At 29.7% G+C, this 24,251-nt stretch overlaps 2 protein-coding genes across 2 annotated transcripts; one reads left to right on the forward strand and one right to left on the reverse strand.

Moving 5' to 3' along the window:
* Positions 1-11,245: 11,245 nt before the first annotated feature.
* LOC125862383 (NEP1-interacting protein-like 1) lies at positions 11,246-13,802 on the forward strand. Its single transcript, XM_049542433.1, has 5 exons — positions 11,246-11,508; positions 12,355-12,506; positions 12,591-12,674; positions 13,231-13,395; positions 13,545-13,802. Exons 1-5 carry the CDS (start codon positions 11,346-11,348, stop codon positions 13,665-13,667), a joined length of 687 nt encoding a protein of 228 aa, XP_049398390.1. The 5' UTR covers positions 11,246-11,345; the 3' UTR covers positions 13,668-13,802.
* Positions 13,803-16,572: 2,770 nt separating this feature from the next.
* On the reverse strand, positions 16,573-19,944 carry LOC125862069 (uncharacterized). The gene is made up of 3 exons (XM_049542045.1): positions 19,417-19,944; positions 18,532-18,654; positions 16,573-18,309 (listed from the first exon to the last, which is right to left on the reverse strand). The coding sequence occupies exons 1-3, from the start codon at positions 19,798-19,800 to the stop codon at positions 16,786-16,788; spliced, it is 2,031 nt and encodes a 676-aa protein (XP_049398002.1). The 5' UTR covers positions 19,801-19,944; the 3' UTR covers positions 16,573-16,785.
* Positions 19,945-24,251: the final 4,307 nt, after the last annotated feature.

Consider the following 24,251-nt stretch of genomic DNA (forward strand, 5'->3'; position numbering starts at 1 on the left):
GTTTAGCCATAGATTTCTCAAGTAATATTTGGGGGAAAATTTGGCAAATAGTATTTGTTCATACAATTTGTCATTATTTGGCAAATATTTTTGACAAATATCCCAAATTCCCAAATACTAGAATTTTCTAGTATTTGGGCCAAATCTCATGTATTTGGGATCTTTTAAAAATTGAAATTTTTACACCAAACTTTTATCTCTTACAAAAACTCCCTCTACAGTAGTTGTTTGCGTTATATTACATAATTTTTTACGTGAACACCAAAGTAGTGATGAAATATTCAGTGAATATGAAAGTGATGATATGGCTGTTGATGAAATGCTGAACAATCGGCTCAGGGTAACAAAGTCATGTGCTTTGTCTCTTTCACGATGTACGGAATGATGCTTGTTGCACTCACTCCAAACCATCACATTGCTCCAGTGTCATGGACACTACTGGTTATTTGTTGCAACGAAGACCCAATTAACTTGTAATACAAACTTATGGTTAGTTTTGATAGTTTTTAAAACTTAAGGGTATAAATCATATTTTTCTAAAACAGTGAAATATGTTTCCCAAATACTATGGCCAAATACATGATGTAATTTCATCCAAATTTTCACTCAAATAATATTTGCCAAGAATATTTAGAAATCTATGACCAAACGCTAGCTTAATAAATGTCATTCCTATTAAATGTCAGAAAACCATAAGCAAATTAAAGTTATTTATTTTAATCCAACGTAAAATGCAAGTTGAGTATGCATTCAAGATTTTAAAAAGGTGGACACATGACTATAAAAAATATACAGCTATATTTTACCTGGAAGATATTAAAATTGGTTGAATCCATTGACTTAATATTATAATATTTGGTTCTATTAGTTTTATATATATATATATATATATATATATATATATATATTAGAAATTTCTAATGTGATGAACTTGGAAAATTTGAAAGATTAAAGCAGAGAAAGATATATTAATTAATAAAAGTGTTATCAATAATCACTTAAAGAGGGGTTACTTAATATTAGAGAAAGAAAAAAAAGAGATAGATATAAGATTTAACTTTCGAACCTCGCTTAAATGGGTGCACTCAATCATCATTGCATTATATAATACTTCGAGTGTGGATTCACATATCTATATTTAAATATTTTTTAAAAAATATAACACTACTATATATAGATATTCTCCGAAGGAAAATATGAATTCACGTAAAGTCCCCCTTAAATACATCCCTATGAGTATCAAGATATGTGAAGAAATTTTCTATTATCGTTAATTAATTACCACTAAAGATCATTTTTTATATATTGTTAATCCGATTGAAGTAAAAGATCAATACTCTTTACATCCCAAGTAATTATCACAATTTACTTTTTTAAAATCAACTTACATGATTATTATTTTAAGGTGATAAAAAAATATGTTACATCAAGTAAGACTCTATTTATTTTTCCTCAATTTAAATTGCAATTGCTCCTCATGGTATCTAATAGATAAAAAAAAAATACTACAATATTGATACTAAACAAAAATAAAATTAGTAAAACTATAAATAATATTGTGCTACTACAAGTCTTTATTTTGAAAGTGATTTCAGTTTGATAGGAATCTTGAAATTTGCTCAAAACAATTGGCCAGAAAACCAGTATCGTTACCAATCACAAATCCAGTGGGGTAGAAGTACTTGAAGAAATTCTTTCTATTCAATTCCCTTGCAATTGAATGTGCTATAGTAGGTTTCATTTATTTCCATCATTTAAGTATTAGGGTGTGTTTGATATAGAGGAAAATATTTTTTTGATAAAATAAATAATTAATTAATTATTTATTTGTATTTAGTATGTCAAATTAAAAAATATAATTCTAAAAGTATTTGTGTATATTTAAAATAAAATTGTGAGAATAAGGAGGGATGGGGTGGCGCAAGGCGGGTGTGGAGGTGAGGTGTGTTGGGCGGGAGTGGGGGTTGGGGTTGAAGTAGAGTGGGAGAATTGAGAAGACAATGCAACTGTTTTTCTAATTTCATTACCGAAGTCATTTTACTTATTTTGAGATATCTTGTTTTTCTAAAGAAAATATTTTTTTAATTTTTTGACTAATTAAACATGAAAATATAGGATAATATTTTTCAGGAAATGTTTTGGTCCATACCAAACACACTCTTAATCTTAATTATTTAGATTTTAGTTATGAATTTGTTTGTTTTATAAGTCTGAATTGTAATTTTTTCATGTTGTCATTTTTATAATTTAAAATCATTGAATGTGTATGAAAAGATTTGAATGATTATATTTATGAATTTTTTTTAATATCATTAAAATGTCTATTCAAAGATTTCTACAAAATTGACAATAAGTTCAATACTATGTATTCATTTTCAATGTTAAATGTCGTTGCCTCCACCCACACCATGATCAACTACCTACAACCGACATCATCAACCACAATCATCACCACCACAAATCATCAGAGTGCGATATCATCTCCATTAACCAATATATATAATCATCATCTTCAATCATCATTATAATTTCCAATCACTTACGATAATCACTTCAATATTGTACCTACTATATATCGTCAACCACTGCTATTTTTAGTTGCCACCATGAACTACCAAAATCAACAATCACAAGTAATCACTATTCAATCATCATCACAACTAAATAACTACTATCTAGAATTACCATCATTACTAAACATAATTCTCAATTGGCACCCACAATTACCATCACTCATCAATGTCATCATATATCACCTTCAACTATCATATATATTCTAAAATATTCAGATCTGTATTCAAATTTAGACATTTACATTTTAATATATAGACACACTCAAGTTCAGACGTCTTAATATTAATATCCAACGTTAATACACAATCTTTGTTAACCGGATAATTATGTATACAACACAACAAAGGAGAATCAAATTTCACTAATTTAACCAACACTTTTGTATCCTCAAATTGTAGCTAGCTGCGTGGGCCTTCGACTACAACTTGTCATAAGATGACCAGGATACACAAAATGATGGGAAAAGATGGAGAGATATTCCAAAGTACAAGTGGACCTAACATATACATGATTCAGATGTGAAAAGTGTTGGGTTATGAAGGGTGAGTAGGGCGTCATGCGGAAGCTTGCAATTTGCAAATCATATGGTTGATAAATCAGATAACAAAAACTTATACTAAAAATCAAAATATTATTATATCAAATTAATATAAAGAAAAAACATTGAAACTTTAGAGAGAATAATAGCCCCATAAACAAAAGTCTTAAACGACTACATTGTGGATGTTCTTGTGTTGTGTTAGAAGAAACAAACCTATATTTATAGAGTCCTAAAACCTTTCCTACTAGAAAAGGAGTCCTAAAAGGAGAGAATAAATCAAATATAAAATAATATTATATTTTCCTTTCAAGAAAAGTAAAAACATTTATGGTAATATTTTGTTTTTTCTTTAAGGAAAAATAAATCTTAAATTATGGTAAGAAAATCAGGGCAAAACCCTAACAAATCTCCCCTTTTGGCTGGATTTTCTTGACAAAACTTGATTCGCCTTCTTCGTATGCTTGATAATCTTGTTCTTCACAAATTTTTCATGTATCACTGCTGCTTACCATGATTTAAAAATTTATATGAGTTAAAAATTGGAGCCCTGTGTTAAAAGTGATGAATAGGGTTGAAAGTGGAGCTCATGCGTTAAAAGTAATATGCATGAGTTGAAAGTGGAGCTCATGCGTTAAAAGTAAGATGCATGAGTTAAAAGTGGAGCTCATGCGTTAAAAGTAAAGATACATGAGTTAAAAGTGGAGCCCGAGCATTAAAGTTTGCAGGGGTTGAAAGTTGGAGCCCATGCTATAAAATAAGCATGAGTTGAAAATTGATTTTGTTTTAAAGGATGGAGCAGCAGGATATTGTTGAAAATATATTTGAAAATTTTCTCCACATGTAGTAACACAAAAATCTTCATTATCATCACGTTGATTACAAATTGATTTGAAACCATCTTGAGCCTATCTTCAACCTCGATGAACCTGGGTTATTGAACCATTGAATCATTGAACCATGTGCTCTGATACCACTTGTTGGGTTATGAAGGGTGAGTAGGGCGTCATGCGGAAGCTTGCAATTTGCAAATCATATGGTTGATAAATCAGATAACAAAAACTTATACTAAAAATCAAAATATTATTATATCAAATTAATATTACACACTAGTGACACATTTTAAAAATTGTGCGGATCTAGGCCTACAACGGACACTATCACTAGCGGATCGGACCGTCACATATGATATCAAAGCCACTCTTGTCGATGTGGGCCAAAGTTCAATTGAGTTTACATAAATCTCGATAAAGCGGAGCAAACCTCAGTATTGAGTCTAAGCAAATTCCATGTGATGAGACAAACCTCAGAGATGGTGCTAAGTTCATAAGAGGGGGTGTACGTAACACTCAAACTTATATGATAAGAATTCTCAGATAAATACATAATGGATATTGAGTATATAGTAAGCAAACTTTACACACTAGTAACACGTTTTAAAGTCATGTAAATCTAGATCTAGAACAGACAATATCACTAGCATGTTGTGCCGTTACTGATCCATCTGTGAGTTGAACAATAAAACCACAACAAAAATTATTAAGGGAGTTTTCTATTTTCTTAGTTGAAAGAGTTGCTCAAAAGCTTGACGAATAAACGAAAAACAAATGAATGTATCCTATTTTCTTAGCTTAACAAAAGTTCATCATGCAGATCTCAAACAAAATGAGAAGACAAAATCCTCATAAAAAAAGAATTTTAAAAAAAATTAAAAATGATAAGTTGTTCTAATCAATTGTCTCATAAAAATATATTAAATAAATTGGTTATTTGATTCAATTGAAAAAAGAATTATCAGAAAAATCTTTACAAATAATAATTAACATTCAAAAGCTAAAAAAGACTTATATATATATATATATATATATATATATATATCTTCTTTTTATTTTGTAAATAGTTTTGACACCTCTTGTTAAAATTTAGTTTTAACTATCGATTTTATTGAATCGTATTTAAATTAAATAAATCATTAGGAGAGTGACTGAATGACCAACATATAAATATAGAAAAAGAAGGTGAAATAGGCGCATAGACATTTTGTTACTGTTCTCTATATTAGCTAACTCTGACAATAACAGTCAAACCAATAGTCAATACTATGCACCTAATAAATATTATTACATAAAATAAGTAGGTAAAGATAAGATGAAGAATGGTGGGCACATTAAATTGTATTGTCAATTGTGACAGTAATTATGTACGTACGTTCTTTGTAAAGGAAATTAAGTTACGCTAGTATATGGTTTTTCTAATTTTACTAGATATAGGACCCCGTGCCAGCACGGGGCCCAATATATATTATTTTTTAATTTTAATTTATGTCATATTGTGAAATTTGAGAGATTATTGAAATTTTTATATGATTTTAAAAATATTTTAAATTTTTAGCTATTGTGATTTGTAGTACTTTTTTTTAACATAATTTTGAAAATAATATTTATTACTCCCTCCGTCCCTTTTTAGTTGTCCACTTTAAAAATGACACACAGATTAAGGCAACAATGATTAGCACAGTGAAGTTACAATTTTACCCTTATGACAACTTTTCACTTCAAAATTACAACCACTTATTTGAATTCAAGTGAAATAAATTGGAGGGAAACAACGTACACTTTTACAATTTTCAAGAAGTGTAAATAAGGGTATAATAGGAAAAAATTTGTTGTTCTTTCTTGATTTGTCAAAATGGACAACTAAATAGGGACAACTAAAAAAGGAAATATGGACAAGTAAATAGGGACGGAGGGAGTACTTTGTTTGTTCTAATTTATGTGGCACACGCAGAATTTCAAATATTAACCATTTTTTATATGTCTCTTTAATATATTAAGTTGTTAATTATTGTATTTTATAGTACATTTTTAACCTAATTTTTTAATAATATATGTTATTTGCCATGTCCCAATTTATGTGGCATTAATTGATAGATTTGTTGGAGTCAAGAGATTTATTTTGTTAATTATTGTAATTTATAGTTTTTTTTCCGTCAATTTCAAACAATATATGTTGTTAATTGATAGAATACTTTTAATGTAATTTTTTTAAAAAAATATGTGTGACTGTCCATGTCCCAATTTATGTGGCACATGTAAAGTTTTGACAATTAACCAAAATTTTAATACATTTTAAAAAATATTTTTAAGTCGTTAAATTTTAAGTAATTTAAATTGTTGTATTATTTATTACAATTTATAATACTTTTAAAGTAGTTGAAATATTGTACTATTTATTATGATTTATAACACTTTTTTTTTAAATTTATGTCATATTATGGAATTTGAGAAGTTATTGAAATTTTTATATGATTTTAAAAATATTTTAAATTGTTAGCTATTGTGATTTGTAGTACTTTTTTTTAACATAATTTTGAAAATAATATTTATTACTCTATTTGTTCTAATTTATGTGGCAGATGCAGAATTTCAAATATTAACCCTTTTTTATATGTCTCTTTAATATATTAAGTTGTTAATTATTGTATTTTATAGTACATTTTGAACCTAATTTTTTAATAATATATGTTATTTGCCATGTCCCAATTTATGTGGCATTAATTGATAGATTTGTTGGAGTCGAGAGATTTATTTTGTTAATTATTGTAATTTATAGTTTTTTTTTCGTCAATTTCAAACAATATATGTTGTTAATTGATAGAATACTTTTAATGTAATTTTTTTAAAAAAATATGTGTGACTGTCCATGTCCCAATTTATGTGGCACATGTAAAGTTTTGACAATTAACCAAAATTTTAATACATTTAAAAAAATATTTTTAAGTCGTTAAATTTTAAGTAATTTAAATTGTTGTATTATTTATTACAATTTATAATGCTTTTAAAGTAGTTTAAATATTGTACTATTTATTATGATTTATAACACTTTTTTTTTAAATTTATGTCATATTATGGAATTTGAGAAGTTATTGAAATTTTTATATGATTTTAAAAATATTTTAAATTGTTAGCTATTGTGATTTGTAGTACTTTTTTTTAACATAATTTTGAAAATAATATTTATTACTCTATTTGTTCTAATTTATGTGGCAGATGCAGAATTTCAAATATTAACCCTTTTTTATATGTCTCTTTAATATATTAAGTTGTTAATTATTGTATTTTTTAGTACATTTTGAACCTAATTTTTTAATAATATATGTTATTTGCCATGTCCCAATTTATGTGGCATTAATTGATAGATTTGTTGGAGTCGAGAGATTTATTTTGTTAATTATTGTAATTTATAGTTTCTTTTTCGTCAATTTCAAACAATATATGTTGTTAATTGATAGAATACTTTTAATGTAATTTTTTTAAAAAAATATGTGTGACTGTCCATGTCCCAATTTATGTGGCACATGTAAAGTTTTGACAATTAACCAAAATTTTAATACATTTAAAAAAATATTTTTAAGTCGTTAAATTTTAAGTAATTTAAATTGTTGTATTATTTATTACAATTTATAATACTTTTAAAGTAGTTGAAATATTGTACTATTTATTATGATTTATAACACTTTTTTTTTAATTTATGTCATATTATGGAATTTGAGAAGTTATTGAAATTTTTATATGATTTTAAAAATATTTTAAATTGTTAGCTATTGTGATTTGTAGTACTTTTTTTTAACATAATTTTGAAAATAATATTTATTACTCTATTTGTTCTAATTTATGTGGCAGATGCAGAATTTCAAATATTAACCCTTTTTTATATGTCTCTTTAATATATTAAGTTGTTAATTATTGTATTTTATAGTACATTTTGAACCTAATTTTTTAATAATATATGTTATTTGCCATGTCCCAATTTATGTGGCATTAATTGATAGATTTGTTGGAGTCGAGAGATTTATTTTGTTAATTATTGTAATTTATAATTTGTTTTTCGTCAATTTCGTCGACTTTTTTTTTTATTAATTATTGTAATTTATTGTTTCTTTTTCGTCAATTTCAAACAATATATGTTTATTATATAATCCATTTTATGTGGTACCAATAGAATTTAGAGAGTCAATTAAATTTTTTATATAAGTTTTAAATAATTAAGCTGTTAATTATTGTAATGTATAGTATTAGTTATTATTGTTAAATATATTTAAATATTATATGTTATGTTTTTTATCCTAATTTATATGGCATTGATAGAATTTAAAGTGTCAAATAATTGTTAATTATTGTAATAGATAATATGGAGTATTTAAGCCATTTATAGTATAGTAATTAATATATAATATGTAGTATTTAAGTGGAAGGTGGTGGGGCCCACTTATATAGTTTGATAAATATATTGGATATTAGTAGTGATTTATAGTATAGTAATTAATAATATATAATATGTAGTATTTAAGTGGAAGGTGGTGGGCCCACTTATATATTTTATATAGTAAGTATTGGACATTTGTAGTGATTTTATTGGAACAATGATAGTAAATCCTAGACTCTTCTAATATATAGTAATAATATATATCATTTCAATTATTTCACTTCTTGAAACTTTAAAGCATCAATGTGGAAGTTGTTCGTATCATTGTATGAGTGCATGATGAATAATTAGCTCATTGTCATTTTATTAAGTTTTATAGGATGAGTACTTCAATTGAATGCATATACTTTAATTTGCTTTGAACTAAGGGTGCGTTTCAACTACCTCTTGTTAGGGGTGTGCAAAAACCAATTTAACCAATAAGATCGAACCGAAAAAAACACTATTGGTTTATTGATATTGGGTTATTGGGCTAATGATTTTTATACGGTTATGCAAAATTTTTTATTGAGTTATTGGTTCGGTTTTCGATTTTATGATTTTTGTTAATGGTTAAACCGATAATCCAATAAGACTATAATAAATTTACTAGTCTTATTGTTAATGGTTAAACGATTGTTACTTTCACACTTTTTGTTAATGGTTAAGCACTTGTTACTTTCACACTTTTTCCTTTGAATGTGTCTAATGTCTAAACTTGCAAGAAAAATGATTGTTAATTTTATGATTATTACTTTCATGCCAAATGTTGGAAAAATCATATGGTTTATATGAAATTTTTCTTATCGTGTATCTAATATATATGAGTATTTTCTTATTGGTTAAATCGAAAACCGAATCGTTAAGTACCATAAAATGATAAGACCAAAAATCGATAAGAAATATGTTATTAGTTTGGTTATCGGTTTGACGTATTTACAAACCGAAAACTGATAAACCGAACCAATAACACATAAAACCGAACCGAACCGACCGATGCGCACCACTACCTATTGTATTATGCTTTGAACTCATATTTTGAAAAAATACGTACCAACAAGGATATGGTGGAGTGATTAATACTTTTTCATCCTAATCTAAAGGTTTTGGGTTTAAGTTCTCCTGAGTATGAAATTGTCTTTGTTAGGGAGCACTTTACCCTTAATGTGGGATTTTTTTACATGAATTTAAATTTAATCAGACTCTAATAGAAATAACAAACACCGAATGAGAAATAAAAAAAATACGTACCTTTTTGTAATGATCCTCATGGTGGTTTGAGTTTTCTACTTGTTTTCTCTATTTTGCCTTTTCTTATAGCTTCATTATGCCATTTATAACTTGTGGGGCAGACGACACGATTTTCGAGATGAACAAATGAGTTTCAGATAAGATTTTTAAGTTTGAAGATTTGATTGAAAATCAGTATTTTTTGTTAGCGAGGTCAAATTTGAATTTTGATAGCTTAGTTAGGTCTGAAGCATGATTTATAACTTGGTTGAAAGATTTGCAAAAAATTTCGAGACACTTGAAAGTTATTCGGGTCATTGATTTTTAGTGTTTTGAAAAAGTTAAGTTTGATCACAGTCAACTTTTGACAATCTTTGATCGGTGTTTTGATGACGGCAACAAGTCCAAAACATGTTGTATAGACAAACTACATATTTAATTTATTTTCGAGAGGTTCCAAGAGGGTTGGATCGGGACTTTGATTGGTTTTGGGTTGTTGTTGGTTTGTTGTTTCTAGCACAAGTATATTTCTTCTTTGCGTATGTGAAGGTCTTATCATGAAGAGTAATAGGGTTAGAGCGTCACAATCAAAGTGGATAGGTCACGATCGTGTAGAGGAAATCGGTTGAGTTGGGGTCGGGTCTAGCTTGTGCATCACATTATATTTGTGAGAAGGGCATTGCAATCGCAGTGGATGAGTCACCACAATCGCAACAAGGCATCACATTCACAAAGAACAAGTTACACCTTAGCAGATTTAATAGTATTTTTCGAACGTAGACTTCGTAATTTGATTTTGGGAGATTGAAAGCCCAATTTTGGAAAGATTATAAAGGGGCTTTGCTCGATTTCACTTTGGGTAAGATTCTAACCTTCTATTTACAAATTCTTGGTTATTTCATCGTTTAATTCGTGATTTTATATTGGTGTTTGGATTGGGGATTTGAGGGGTTTTACCCTAATCATGATAATTATGAAATTCATGGATTTGAGTGTTGATTAACAATATTTTTTAGTTGATAATTGGCGCATAAGTTTATATTTGATGGGTAAATCAATTTTTAAATAAAATTCTAAATTTGACATAAATGGTTCAGAATAGACTTTTGCCTTGATTTTTGAAATAAACTTTTATACAGTATGAGCGTCTACAGACTCATATAGTCATGTAGATTAGGTATGTGTTTGGTATGAAGGAAAATGAATTTCTTTAAAATAGGAAAATGACGTCTCTAATTAAAATAGAAAAAATAAGTTTCGTAAACAACATTTCACATTAATTGTCTATTCCCTATCCCTATCCCATCCTCACATGCACCCCTATAGCCCCCATTTCGCACTACCCCCACTCATATCCTCAATCTCAGCCCATAGTATTTGTCTAATTTATAAATATCAAACATCATAAAATAAGTACGAAATCTACTTATTTTTTAACGATTCGAAACACACTGTAAATCTTGAATGTCGGGCCATGATCCGATCATAGTGATTAGTTGATCATTTACACTTGAACAACACATGCATGAGTTAGCACGTGAGTGGTAGCTCTAAGATCTAAATGCATTTTCCTCTTAGTACCATGACATACACCCCCGCTATAAATGCACTTTGCCTTTACTTTCAACTACTCACTTGTTCTTTCTTCCTACACAAAAAATTTCACTCTCTAATTCTACCTTCTTTATTATTTCTCTTACCATATCTTTCTGACCTTGTAACAGTTTTCTGGCTTGGGACTGAATTCATTTTTTTTCAAATGACGAACAATTTGTTTACTTACATTTATACTTTACTAGTAAAAAGTAAAGAGTGTATTTTCACTTGGGTTTTCTTCAGATTTGCTGGCTTATCTTCTGGATTCTTGTTGATGGTCATAAAGAATACTATTTGGGCTCTTTTTATGTGCATTCTTGCTTTAGGTATGTATTTCTTTCTCGATTTCACAAAATTGGACGTTAAGATACTTTGAGCGAACGTTTGGTCATGAAAATTTTTCACTTTTTTATTTTTTGGAGTTAAACTCTAGAAACACATTTGGCTGTAAAATTCTGAAATTCAATTTAAAGTTGAGTTTCAGAATTTGAAGATCATAAAAAAGTGTTTTATACTTTTATTTACTCCAAATGACTTACAAAAAGTAAAAAAAATACTTCAATTTGTATTAATGGTCAAAACACAACTTTAAGTTAATTTCAATTATCATTTTCTACTTTAAAAACAAAAACTATTTATTTTTCTTTAGATTTTATTATGAAACATTGCCAAACTTCCACCAACCATTGATTTCATTAATTATAGTTTAAAAATCTTCGGTCATTTTTGGTACTTAAAAGAAAACGTGAAAGCGCGTTTATCTCTATAACAAAGGGTGCAAGCCAAACTCTGTCTTTAGATAAAATTGTCAGTATACTCACTTGTCTGCTATACTAATTTGAAAATGTCTAATAATACTTCCAGTTTATAAAACCAATAAATAGTTTATTATGTTGTGTTTATTTTATCTTTGCTAATAAATACTATTCATTTTTCAATATTTAGATGATTTGTATTTAATATGAATAATTTGGTAAAATTACTTTTATCATTTAGTGTTTCTTGATCCCTATATCAAGTCAATAGTACTAGACAATTATTATTGAACAAATAGAGTACTTTTAACCTCGAGATTTGAAATCACGATATATATGGGTTCAAAATTTAATACTTTAGTACTAAGTTAGGTGTTTTAATTAATTAGTAATGATGAAATTAATTATTTGTATCAGGAGGAGCGACAATAGGGATAGTGACAGGAGCAATTAAAGGACAAACAACAGAAACAGGGCTACTCCGAGGGGCCGGTGTTGGTGCTGTTACTGGAGCTGTTACAACTGTCCAATTAGTCGAACTTATACTTAACGGAGAACCATTTTCTAAGGTAAAGAAACTGTTTCTGAAAGACTCTCGAGTATACTGTTGTTTGTATAGAGAAATTGTTGATGTCCTAATTTTTTACATGCAGGTTGCACTTGTATGTAGTCTAGTAAATGGAAAGGTATTCATGGAATGGGTTAGTCCAGCTGTTCTCAAGGCTTATCAGTGGCAAGTAAGACATCATGACTAATATGTTGCTCCGACTCTTCAAAATGATACAAAATTTCACTACTAAAAAGTTATTATTTTCGCACTAGAAAATGTCCAGTGGTTATTCGTACTGATATTTTGATTGAATCGATGAGAAAATAAAAGATAGTTATACTGTCATATGGACAAATCAGGAAGTTTCCCACTATTTTAGTAAGAATTAGTGGAATCCGACCGGAAATGAGTGGAAATAAGTAAAACATCATGCCTACCACTGATATTTCGATCGAATCGCTGAGAAAAGAAAATGGTTTCATTCCGTAAAATTAGGAAGTCTCCCATTATTTCAGTGAGAATCCGTTTCTCACCATGCATTTTCCCATTGAGTTAGTTCAGTAGGAAATGAGTGGGAAAATCATGTTTTATTACAGAAACTTTTTAGTAATTCGCGGTGAAAAAAACCTTTGTTTCTAGTTGTGATTTGTGTTTGATTAGACACACAACCTTATACATTTTTGGGGTTATTATAAGGTGCATGCCTAAACTAATTAATTTGTATACATTTTTTTGAAATTCAGGTTAGTACTGTGGAGTCAAGTTTGAGGGAAATATCTGACATCTTTGATATCAATGCAACGAAAGGATTATCACAAGAGGTCATAAAGAAGTTGCCAAAGTACAATTTCTGCTCAGTGAATACAGATAGAGAATCTCAAGAAGTCACTTGTGCAATTTGCCTGCAGGTGAGCCACTAAAGCCTATTTAATCATTTACCTTTACTTATATACATCGTCAGTATAAAAACTATTTAATCTACACTGTTTTCTAGGTAACTAATTTCAATTAATTTACATTGTCAGTGTATACAAGTTGAATTTTTATTGTTTTGTAGGATTTCAAAGACGGGGACTTGGCAAGGGTGCTACCAAGTTGCAAACATTCGTTCCACACACAATGCATAGATGAGTGGCTAATCAGACATGGAAGTTGTCCAATTTGTAGAGAAGAAATCTGAGGATTGAGGAACAACTACTAAATCCTAAAAGGAGAAAAAAATGCTGCAGTTGTTTCTGCAAGTAACTTGCTTACAAAATGTAAATTTTGTGCATCAATCAAAACTTGCAAAATGAATGGAACCAATGTTCTTCCATTTGAAACTCTTACTGTTGTTGAGCAAAACCGTTCTCAGTTATTAGCTCCACTTCCCACTATATGTACGTTGAGTCCTTTTCCGTTCAGTGATTCTTTGGTTGTACGTAGTTCATGGTAGATGCCTGTCTGTGGAACTCACGATAGAAATGCTTGAAACAATTTATCTATATATAATAGGAGAAGAAAAAATGTCATGTGTCAGCACTAAAAAAAAAGTTTTTAATTAAAATTAATTTAAATATTCTATTTCAAAATAAAAAAAAATTCACACGAAAAAAGAAAATGGAGTGGTTCCACCAATTAAGGGAATCTTTAACAGTTATTGAAAAAAATATATTTATATCCAGCAAAAAAAATATCAGATACGTTAGAAATTAATGATGTGTAATTAAAATTAATTTAAATATTCTATTTCAAAATAAAAAAAAATTCAAACACGAAAAAAGAAAATGGAGTGGTTCCACCAATTAAGGAAATCTTTAACAGTCGTTGAAAAATAAATTTGAAAATAAAATATTTATATTTGAAAAATAATATCAGATAAGTTAGAAATAGAAAAATGGGACGAAAAAATAGGACAGTTTTCTTGGGTGGTTATGAAGAACACAGCTTTGCGAAAATTTTAAAAATTCTCTCCAATATCTATATATATCTACATCTATGAGGATAAACTACAAACAAAATAAAATATTGACTCTTAAAAAAAATTTGTGTCCGATATATTTATCATGAAATCAGTGCTCCCGTTTCCCTTATATATTTCTTCTTTGAATTTGTTTGAAATACATGAAGAGCTCTTCGAAAGAAGGTTTTGTATTTTCTGATTATAAAAGTTTGTTTATATTTGTTGAATTATAAGAATGATATGAATATTTAAATTTTTTTGTTGTTGCATATTTTTCAGTTTCCAGTGTTACACATTAGATTGATGAAGCGTAGAGTTAGAAACTATTAAAAACTATCTCAAAAAATAGTGTTAAGTAGTATAATTTTAATTTTGGTTTTTCTTTTTTCTTTTTGAATCAAAAGAATAGCATTGTTTGATTATTTAGTAAGCATTTATTTTTGTTGCTGCAGTAATATGTTTGCAAGAGTTTAATAACTATTATTGTGATTAATGTAAATTATATTAGTTGATTATTACTCTTACTGTACTAGCAAAAAAAAAGAGGCTAAGCATAGTAATTTAGTTTATTGGAATTTAAATGATCAACACTTTTTTCTTAAATTATTTCATTGTGTTGTTTCTGATCATATCTGCATTTGAAAAAAATGAAAGAATTCAAGTAATAACTTTTTAAAAAGTACACTAAAAGGTCGCAATAAATTATCCTTTTTGTTTCAACTACGAACTTTTTAGGCTCCTATAATTCACCTTAGATTGATTCCTAACTAAACTCAGAGTCCTATAATTGCATTTCTTTTAGATAAGATGGTTATAACTATCCCTATTAATTTCAACACTAAATTGAAACTATACTTTTTAAAATAAATTATCAAAGCTAAATGAAGAACTTTTTCGTCTCTTAGAATTAGAGTAAAAAAATAGTTATGATCTATCCATCTGAATTGAGATATGAGTGATGAATGATTTTAAATTCAACTTAACGCTAAAATGTAAAATATTAAAGATTAAAGATAAAAATTTTAAATTCATCGTTGGAATCAAACTCAATCGTGAATTTTACATAATACAATATTAAGTAGTATTATAAATAACAATATACTCATGTAATCTCATAAAGATGATACAAACTTAAGTTATTTCTACTAGACTCTTAGATCAATAATATACTAAATTAAATAAGAATAACGACACGTGGTAGTTATTTATTTAAATTTCCTACGTAGAATAAAAAATAAGTCAGAAGCCTTCATGGATTTTAAATTTTATTAAAATATATACATAAATAGAGGATAAAATAAAAATAAATGCACGATTTTAATATATATATAAAATTAAATTTCAAATAGTCGATATAAATAAATAGAAAACTATTTACAATTCAAAATCCCACAATAGTTTTAGTTTCAAAGAAGTTACACACTTTCTTGAAAATTTCATATCCTATATTTGAAACCATATTTCCATAAAATATGACTAAAAAATAAAATCACATTTTAAAATTTATTTATTTACCTTACTTAGATGTTAAATTATTATACAAAAAAACTTCAAAAAAAAACGTAGTTGATTATAGATATTAGAATAGTATAATAACAAGTAAAATTGTGTACTAAAACATTAAGTTAATATGATCATATAAATAGTAATAAAGTAGTATTATAACTATTTTTTTTTTAAAAAAAGTGAATGATAAAATTTTGAAATTATTTTAATTTAAAAATTATGAGATTTAAAAATATTGCACGGGTGCAAATACTAGTTGTATACTAAAATAACTTATCAGCATGTACCTTTCATCTTAGGATTCTGTCTTGAAAAAAATAACAGGACCATCTAATTCTTCAAGAGTACTATTATCTTCTCCATGACAACGTTAAATATGACTGCCCCACCCCACAAAAAATAGACTTGACATGGCCAAGAAATGGTAGAGGAGTCCCCCATTCCACCCCACAGAAAAATAGACACGACATGGGCACAAAATGGTTAACGTAGGTAGAGGAGTTTTGAATTTACGCATAAATGGACTAACATGCTGTTCAACAGAACACTTTTAACGCGCTATTTGAAAGGCAGCAATAAATCTGCAAGTACTAGTTCTTTCCGCATGGTAAAATTTTCTATGAATGGCCAGACAAACTATTAAGGAATACCAAATAATACAGCTTTGAAATTACACTTAACTCTTATATAGTTATGACGACATAGTTATTTATCGATACATAGACATGATTCTCCATGAAGTTCAAGTGAGCAGACTATTATCAAAGATATTGTTGAATTCTGTTTTGGTTTTTTACTGATACACCTGCTGACAGGAGGCTTCAAAGCTCATGTAATAAGAACTCTTACCTCAGATCTTCTGCTTCAAGACCTGGCGCAACTGGACCTTCTGGCTCTCTGTTCTTGCCTGCAATAACTTTGCTTTTAAGCTTTTCTTCTGAGAGTTATGCGGCCATTCAATGCACCCTTTCATCCCACGTGCTATTTGTGAGTTGCCAGACTCAGGTGAGCTCCATTCCTGGCCAAGGTCCGAGGGGCTAAAGCCACCTTTACTAGAACCATGATCCGGAGAAAGAATGGCCCCATTAGATAGTCTTCCATTTGACAGCTTCCCTTTAGTTCCTTCTAGTGATTTTATTTTGAAATTGTCTCCATTACACGGGCGTGATTTCCAAAGTTTCGCTGTAAGTTGCCGAGCTGGTCCAGAACATACTTCACTAATCTCTGAAACCGATGTGACATCATCACCAATTCCCTCTGAGTCTGCTCTACTTCTTGATACATTGCTGTGCTGGCAATTCTTGTTGACGGATGAAATGCTTCCTTCAAGAGAATAGTTGGAACCTTGCTCCTCAACATTGGTCACCGTTTCCCACTCACTTCCCTCTTCCTCTAAATTAGCACTCTGATTGACATATGCTTGTGAATATCTGCGGAAGTCGTAAACAACACCATCAGGACTGAGAGAGCGAGGACTAAATGTACATGGCTGGATATCCTTTTCATCAGGTTCAACAAAATGAACATCCTCAAAAACGGAAAGAATATCATCTTGATTTGGTGGTTCATAAGTGAGTTCTCTAATATCACGAATGCTAACAGAGGCAGCGGCCTGTTGGAGTTGCTCAGCTCTTTTCATCTCCTCCACATCAAAACTCATACCTCTAGAATTCAGAAATGATTCTAGTTCTCCAATAAGCTTGTTCATTTGGGAATACTTTTCTTCAAGCATCACCTTGGCATCAACTAGTTTCATCTGGACCCGTTCCTCACGCCAAACCTCAGCCATCTGCAACATCTTTCTTTCTTCATCTACTTCTTCTGTGAACTTCAGAGATTCCCTCTTCATTTCCTCAACCTCAGCCTTGTCTTCTCCAAGTTCTTTGGCCAATTCATCGCACACTTCTTCTATCAACCCTCTAGCCTGTCTTTCTTTTTCAAAATTTTGCAAATAGCGTTTTACTGATAACTTGGCATCAGCCAATTCATTAACTAATTTGGAATTGACTATTTCCAGCCTCTTTCGGTTTTTCCTCTCCCGGGAGAAGTCAGCTCTCATGTCATCCATAATTGCACGAATTTTCTCATGCTCTTTGCTCCGCCATGCTGCTTTTTCTTCACTAAGTTTCCTCAAAAACTGCTCGAGTTTCTTTTTTGATGAATGCCGCTCTGTCTCAAGTTGATGAGCTCGGGCACGAGCACACTCTAGTTCTGCCTCAAGAGAAGAGATCATTGAAGCAGTATTCACTTGTTGATCAAGAAGCTTCTGAGAGCCGTATATCTTCTTTGTTTCCACCGCTGTTGTCCAGCCAACTGGATCCCACTTTGTTGCCCCCTCCATAGCAGAATGGGAAAACTGAAGTGAGGTTTCTAGCTGCATTTTGTAGAGAATTGCAACAAGATTAGATAATAAACAGAAACAATTGAAATAGGAGACTATAGTGTTTAAACTTTAAATACAAAGATCACGAGACTTAAATATAATAAAAATTGAACTACCCACAAAAATTTGCAGAATGATGACAGCCAAGAAACTCGACATAATGAGCTTAAATAGTTAAAAGACTCGGAACATCTTAAGAAAAAAGTCACATACCTTGTGAAAAAGGCCATTAGTTGGACCAAAGACAGACCGAGGACTCTGCACTGGATCATTAATGAGAGAGTCATGCACTTTACTGCGATGATGAAAATGAAAGGGCATCTCAACCAGACCAGCCTGCATGGAAGAAAGAAAAATTATTAACTCCAAAATGGTGCACAATCCTTGTCAACTTGGAATCTAAAACAACAAAACACCCTTCAAGTTACTCGTTACTATAACTCTAAGGTAATAATATGGGCATAAAAGGGCCATGGGTTTGGTCCCAATAGCTGGCTTTAACAGCAGTATAGAATGGAACATAGACAAATACAAGAATTGGAAAACTTAAAGAAAACGGCATGAAAGTACTCCCCAGTTGCACGAAAGTGACCAGAACAGAGAATTCTCAAACTTAATAGAGAAGGCCAAGACAAACTTCTTCTATATCAAATTCACGAAAATAGAGTACTAAAATGTTAAAATTTTCTCCTTCGTTTCCTAAATTACTCATCCTTAATTGCTTTATCCAAATTCAACAAAATGCAAAATCAGTAAGCACTAATCCATCTAATGTAAAAACAAGCAAATAGGTAAGAATCGATTAGTTTCAAATAACCAAAATATTATATTTTGCTGTGTATTAATTGACAATCAGTTATGCCAGAGAGTCTAAAAGGACAAATCTCAATTGAAAAAACTAGTACTGAAATGATTCCATTTTTCTCTATTACTCCTAATTATCCCAAGCATAATTTTTTTTGCTACATTCATCAATATTCCAAGTCAATGTACCTTATAATATAAATGCTAGATCCACAATTAATATCAATACAGCAACAACCAAATTACAAAAGGCCTAAATTAGCAAAAACTAAAAATCAATTTGATGAAAAATACCTGAAACCCTAACTTCTGACCGTTTTTGACTTCCGGCAGCTGCTGCTGCCTAAACAGTCCCGCACCTAACTTCCTAACAGAAACCACAGTCCTACAATTATTCCGACTACATTTCCGATCAACCTCCACCGTCGAAGTTTCCTCCTTTACAGAACCATTGTCATGAATATCCTCGTTGAACTTCCACCGTAGAAGAGGAGTTTCCGGCCTACTCCTCCTTCCTTTAGGAGTATTTCCTCCAATGTCTCTCCGCAACTTCACTCCAGCGCTGAAGTTGTTTGTTTTCCTTCGAGGCGGTTTACGAGTATTCGTCGGTTTTTGTAAGAGATCTAGTCCGGGAAACGTAACCGCCGGTAGCTCAGCCTTGTCGTCGGTGATCTTCATTTTCGATTCACAGATTCAGCCATTACTCATCTCTTTCACTCTCTCAAGTTCCGATGACTGCGCCGGCAGGAGAGGAGCGAAGATTGTGCGATCTCTTTGTGGTTTGTAAAGAAGCAGAGTGTAAATCAAACCTATAACTTAGATTATTACTGGTTTTATTAGGGGTTTGTAGGTAAAGGACATATTACTTTAATAGGTCCTTACTCCTTTCTCTGTCTTAAATTTTCTCTTTTTAGTACATTCAAAACAACTTTTTTGGATGATATATTTTAATTTTATCATTCCATATATATAAGATGATTAGTTTTGTCAACAAGTACTTGATTACTCCTAAACTCGGCGTGTGAACTATTAGATTCATTTTTGAACAACTAACGATTTTAAAAACACCTAAAAACTCATAAGAGTTTGTGACCACTTGTTATATTTTGTTGCAAATTAGGGGTGTATTTATGTTTAGTTATGTAAGTAGATGAATGTTTTTAAGATTGTCAGTAGTTTGGGTACGAAACTAATAATAATTTGCGTCAAGTTCAGGGATATTTTTAATACTTTTCTCGATCAAGATGATTAATTAGATACATACGATTTTTTGAAGCAAATGTTAAAATAGAATTTTGGGGCATCGAAGAATCATATTTATATGAGGTGAAAAACTTAAATATGTTATCAATGTTTAACAAAAGGCTCATCTATGTTATCATTAGACATAATACTTGAGTGCGCTCTTTAACTTGCATCAATTGATAATTATGTTCTCCAATTTGGAATGTGCACAAATAGACACTTAAATTATTCAAAAGTTTTATAACTAGACACATGCGTCCTATGTGAGAATTCATGTTCTACATGTTTTGTGCCACATATAAAGTGTGTGTCTATTTTTACACAACCAAAATTAGAGGGAATAGATGTCAGCTCAAGTCAAGCTAAAAACACATTTATGTAATAAGTCCATCAGTTAATAGTTGAGTTCACATATGCCACTGCAATGACACAAAATGGTACAGTTGAATTTAGGCATGATAGATAAACAAGACATTTAACTTGACATCAACTGACATCTATGCCCTTCAACTTTGATTTTGCATAAGTAGACACTTACATTTGTACAAAAATGAATAAATATCTATATGGTGTCTTACGTGACAATTCACATCTTACGTGACATCCTATGTTTATTATGCCACGTAGAATGTGTATGCCACTTGATACAAATTTAAATGTCTACTCATATATATTCAAAATTAAAAAAGACATAAATATAAATTAAAATTAAAATTAAATTAAAGGACACATTTATATATTATGTGTTAGAATTTTGTAATGAGGTCAATAGTACTCTACTGACAATGAGATGGAAGCACCGTACTTTTTCTTAACAATCATCCACCATTCGTGAACAAAATCTTGGGTTATAATTACTTTAGTTTACCTTCTTGATTAACCAATAAATCGATTCATAACTACTAAATTTATACCAAACAAACAAATATCGTAATTGTTAATTCGGTGGATTAATTATTTAAAAGTCGATAATCGATAAATTGAATTGTTAAACGTAAACATCTAATTAATCACCTGATAAGCATTCTGTACTGAATCAGAAAATAAAAATAAGTCACTGCTAAATACTTCCCCGTTCAATTATTTGGTAATTTTGATTAGTCAATTTTACTTTCTTTTTTTGTAAAAAGAAGATTACAATAATTATTTTTAGTAAATTAATATATTTTAGTGTAAATAGTATTTATGTGTAAACTGTTTCCGTCTGATCACTTTCCCTTTTTCTTAATACATATTTGGTATAAATAAAGTTATATTTAGTGAGAAATATTTTTTTGGTATTTGCTTGACAAGTAGAAAAATATTTTCAAGAAAACTATATATCAAAGACTAATAATAATATTAACAAATTAAAGAATATCTTCATGGATGTTTGAGTGATGAAGAATAATAATAATGTTTAAGTAAATAATGTAAAGTTATAAGTTAAGATAGTAGTAAGATTTTTTCTTTTGGATAAAAAAAGTATTTTCAAAATATTTTTGTTAATTAAATATTAAAGAACTATAACTTCCTCATAAAAAAGACCTTTCTAACAAAGAAACAATCATTATCAAAGGGAATTACACGTTATTTTAAATACACTTAATAAAATTTTTGACTTCGCCCTATTATGACCCGTCTATTTGGTCAAACATAGAGTGAGATCAATGAACCAAAGTACAAACATTTTTGTAAGTAATAAGAAACTATAGATGTGGATCTAAGGACAAATTTGCATTTTGCTTCATTTGTTTTTGTACGAATCCAATGTCTTGGGATACCCTGTATTTGTCTTGTCAAATTAAGGCAATTTGAGTGTACATGTCATTTAACTTTACTCTAACCTACACCATGTGCTCATTTATAGAGTTTATATTAGAGGTGTAATTAAGACAAGTTGATAAATGGGTGAGTTATTGACCCATTCAAAAGCTATTTGAGTTAAAATAGATTGACTAAAATGAGATAGAATGTGGATGATAACTCACCCCGCTCAATTCTCACTAAGATTTAATTCCTTTATTTTGTTCTTTGATATTTTTAGTTCTTAACAAAATCATTACTTTTCTCTATTATGACTATTATTTTTTTTTTAATCCTCTTTAGGAGCTCCCACCCCTTTTGCTCCATTGGTGACTCGAACTCGCAACCTTCAGGCTGGAAGTGAGGGGTGCTTACCATCCGAGTATTTCCCTCTCGTCTCTATTATGACTATATATAACATATGAAATAAATAAATGTTATTTTAAAACATATTTTGATAAGATCACTCACGAGTTAATTTAGGCTACATACTATTTTATAAGGAAAATATATTCTAACTGGTTTTAAGAGTCGCCACTTAATTTTTAAAGAAAAAAAATCAAGAAAACTATTTTTTCAATAGATTAAAACAGGGAATCAATTGAAAATATAAGGGCGTTCGGGGGTTCATATTAGTGTTCTAGGAAGGGTTTGAAAGCACCTAGAACACCCGCTAACGCGGTTATCCGACGATTAGTTATTTGGCTTAAATTGCGAAATTGAACTATTTTATAGTTAGGACCATTTCAAGGGAGAAAAAGCAAAATGTTGAGATATCATCTAATCGAAATATTTTGTAAACTTATTCTTTAAGTTTTGTCAAGAGATGACCAGCTTAGTTAAATTGTTAAATCAAAATGAACGTCTCTCGGGGATTTGATTTGTTGACCTTAATATTAATGGCAAATATTAGCAAGTAAGGGAGCATAATAAAACAAAGAGGGAGAGGGATTTGGGCCCAAGTTTGATTTTTTCTGTTCGCCTGGATCAATACTTGGATCCATTTTCGTTTTGGGCCTTTGGCCCATTTGAGTCACCTGCACCTATCCTAGTCTAACACAAAATAGAATATTATTTGGGCCTTAGGCTCAATTCTTCCACATGTCCTGAACTAACACAATAATGGACTACCACAATAATAGCAATTAAAAGGACAAGGGCTTAGGCCCAAAATAACAAAATACAATCTTTTATAAAGATTAGGCCTTTGGCCCAATCTTCCGATCTATTTCATATCCTTTCAACTCCGGGACCTGTACGTCGATTTTTACAACTGGATGACTCGGGTAAGAGGAATTTGAGTCTTTACGGCTCTCTCGTAATGCAAGAGAAAATAGGAGTTCATGGTGAACTCAGATGGATTTCACATAAGAAAAAAAAACACATAAAATAAATCAGCACCTACTTATAATAAGATTAACAAAGCGATTTTGAATTAACTAATATTTGAACTCAAACTTAAACAAATTACAGCAAAGCATCGACTCTAGTGTGATCCAGTAGACGCAATCTTATCACATTACTCAACTAAAATAAAGGACCTTCTATCCTCATAATTAATAAACTTAAAATTCCTTTTAGAAGCATGAGATAAGAGGTAAAGAGTAAAATATTTGGGAGGGGGGCAGTAGCTATAATATCAGTGATTAAGTGACCAAAATTCTAAAGGGAAATTATTTTAATTATGCATCTACACCTAGATGCAACATCTATGATAAACATACTTGTCACATAACTAAAATGATCCACACATTTCAGGAAGAAAGAAGAAAAATAAAAAAAAATACCGCAATTCTTATATTAATTTATAATGATGATTTCTGTTATTTATGTTTCCTATTCCTGACTACATTAATTACTTACATATTCTCAAATTAAATTGAACAGCTAATGAGCAATAATGTCTTACTTCTTCATATGTTATAATATGATTTTATGCCCTGTTTCTTGAATTATTATTATTATTTTTTACATTTTTATGTTGAGATTTGAAAATCTATTTTTTGATTATTTAGAAGTGAAAATATGAAAAAAGAAGAAGAGTGATTTAACATATAAAAAAAAAAAAAAAAGAGTGATTACGTCGGAAAGCAAAAAAA

This window comes from Solanum stenotomum, chromosome 4 (assembly GCF_019186545.1).
Source record: "Solanum stenotomum isolate F172 chromosome 4, ASM1918654v1, whole genome shotgun sequence".
NCBI lineage: Eukaryota > Viridiplantae > Streptophyta > Magnoliopsida > Solanales > Solanaceae > Solanum > Solanum stenotomum.

Excerpts from the sequence above, each read along its gene's own strand:
- LOC125862383 (XM_049542433.1), top strand. The coding sequence starts at position 11,346 with ATGACGAACAATTTGTTTACTTACATTTATACTTTACTAGTAAAAAGT. Across the intron at positions 12,507-12,590 it reads ACGGAGAACCATTTTCTAAG|GTTGCACTTGTATGTAGTCT; the intron begins GTAAAGAAACTG and ends TTTTACATGCAG. Across the intron at positions 13,396-13,544 it reads CTTGTGCAATTTGCCTGCAG|GATTTCAAAGACGGGGACTT; the intron begins GTGAGCCACTAA and ends ATTGTTTTGTAG.
- LOC125862069 (XM_049542045.1), bottom strand. The coding sequence starts at position 19,800 with ATGAAGATCACCGACGACAAGGCTGAGCTACCGGCGGTTACGTTTCCC. Across the intron at positions 18,655-19,416 it reads GTCAGAAGTTAGGGTTTCAG|GCTGGTCTGGTTGAGATGCC; the intron begins GTATTTTTCATC and ends TCTTCCATGCAG. Across the intron at positions 18,310-18,531 it reads CTAATGGCCTTTTTCACAAG|CTAGAAACCTCACTTCAGTT; the intron begins GTATGTGACTTT and ends TACAAAATGCAG.